The sequence below is a fragment of the Hipposideros armiger genome, unplaced genomic scaffold (assembly GCF_001890085.2).
Source record: "Hipposideros armiger isolate ML-2016 unplaced genomic scaffold, ASM189008v1 scaffold_288, whole genome shotgun sequence".
NCBI classification, from domain to species: Eukaryota; Metazoa; Chordata; class Mammalia; order Chiroptera; family Hipposideridae; genus Hipposideros; species Hipposideros armiger.
In genome coordinates, this window is record NW_017731638.1 from 2,012,930 (window position 1) to 2,014,797 (window position 1,868).

The 1,868-nt window shown below is 38.8% G+C and overlaps 1 protein-coding gene across 1 annotated transcript in view; it reads right to left on the reverse strand.

Moving 5' to 3' along the window:
* Nucleotides 1–1,491: 1,491 nt before the first annotated feature.
* LOC109391304 (glutathione S-transferase A3-like) overlaps nucleotides 1,492–1,868 on the reverse strand; it is a 16,136-nt gene continuing 15,759 nt past the window's right edge. Inside the window, exon 6 of the mRNA XM_019658731.1 lies at nucleotides 1,492–1,844. Coding sequence (XP_019514276.1) covers nucleotides 1,695–1,844 — 150 coding nt within the window. The 3' untranslated portion in view covers nucleotides 1,492–1,694. The remainder of the gene's footprint in view (nucleotides 1,845–1,868) is intronic.

Genomic DNA, 1,868 nt, shown 5'->3' on the forward strand with positions numbered 1-1,868 from the left:
TCTGCATTCTAGGAAAACCACTCTGGCAAGGAGAAAGAAGACTAGAGGGAACTGAAGCTGCAGACAGGAAGTCCTGTGTGTCTGTGTGCTCCCTGCTTCTGTCCCCCTCACACTAGGGGGGACTCACTGTAAGGGGAGAACTCAATATGCCAAAGCACAGGTTTTCTGGGAGGGTGTTAAGTACTGGCACGGAATGTGGCTAAAGCTAGAAGTCGCTCCTAATCCAGCCACTCTGGCCCAGAGACAGGCCGGAGAAAAATGATTTTACATATAGTCATTGACATGTAATTTATACATATAATGTGTTTTGTGGAAGCCACAGTCTGAGTGACAGTGAGTGAACTGAGAGAAGCTCAGCTAGAGGCTGCACGGAGCATTAAGCAGCAGATGACGAAGTGCCAGGGTGGGTATGGGCTGTAAGGGACACCAGGGTCACCAGAGACCAAAGCTTGGTCTGTTTCATTGTTCATTATGTCCCCATTTCCTAGGACACCAAAGAGTCCATAGTCGGCACACAGCTTTTCAAAAATTCATTAGAAAAAAAAACATTTTAGCTAACTCATGGTCCTACTATTGAGGCAGAAATGACTTTGCCATGCTGTGTCGTTCAGTACATATTATTATATATTTTTAAATTCCTCAGTAACTTTAGTTAAACCCTAAGTATTCTCACCTTCATTTAAAATGGAAAAAAACAACAACACTGTATTGATCTTTATATTTATGTATAAAATGAAGCTAGTGAGATAACGTATATAGTATGATGTTTAACAGCTGGATTCAGTCGTTAGAGGGCCTGGGTTCCAGGCCTGATTCTGCCACTTGCTGGCGGTAAGACCTTCTGGGAGATACATAAGCAATTTCTGCCTCAGGGTCATTACCAATACAATGAGGGTAAAAAATGTGCTGATCTCAAATAATTCTTACCAGTATTAAGTCACTTGAGTCATAAAGCACATAGAACAGTTCTTGACCCCTAGTAAATTTAATAGAGTTTTTCTATTATAAACATGGATTCATTGACGTGTGTTCCTAAATAAATAAATAAATGCTTTATGAATAAAATGTATTTTTAAATATAAACTAATTATTTTAAATACTTTACAGAGTATTTGCATGAACAAACTCTTTTCAAACTTTTGCCTTGTTTGTTATTTTATCCTCCACTAGAGCTGTGATTTGGAATTTGTTAAAGCAGGACAATCTGCAACTGGGTATGCCACGGCTAATAAAAAAAAAAAAAGAAAAAGAAAAACACATTTTATTATAAGAAGGAAAGTGGCTTCTAACAGAACATTTCTTTATGCCATGACCCAGAAAGGTAGCTATTTTCTATGAATACATGTGCATGTCAGGTATGAATTTCTACACTTGACTCTTTGACGGACTATGTGACAGGTGTTATATGATGATTCTGGGAAAGATGAAGGAGATCTCATAGGTTATAGTCCCTTTTTTATAAATTTTTAATTTTGAGAAAGACAAAAACGAGGAGATTGAAAATTGTATTTCATATTGATCTTAATGAAAAAGAATAAATCGTAACTAATTTGGCTCATAGGGGTTTATTATTTAATTACTTCGGAAAAGCTTCCTATTCTCACAAGAGCCAGGATCTACATCTCGGAAGAGCGCTTCATTGTTGGAGAACTTGAGAAGATTGGTCCTGCACGTGCTGGGCATCCATGCCTGCTTTATGGAATCTTGAAAATCTTCTTTAACTTTTCTAAAGTTTTGTCATCTATGGGAGGCTTCCTCGTGCTGCCAGGCTGCAGAAACTTCTTCACGGTAGGAAGGTTGCTGATCCTGGTTTTCAGGGCCTGCAACGCACAAAAGCACAGACTCAGAGTGGAGACAAAACACCCACC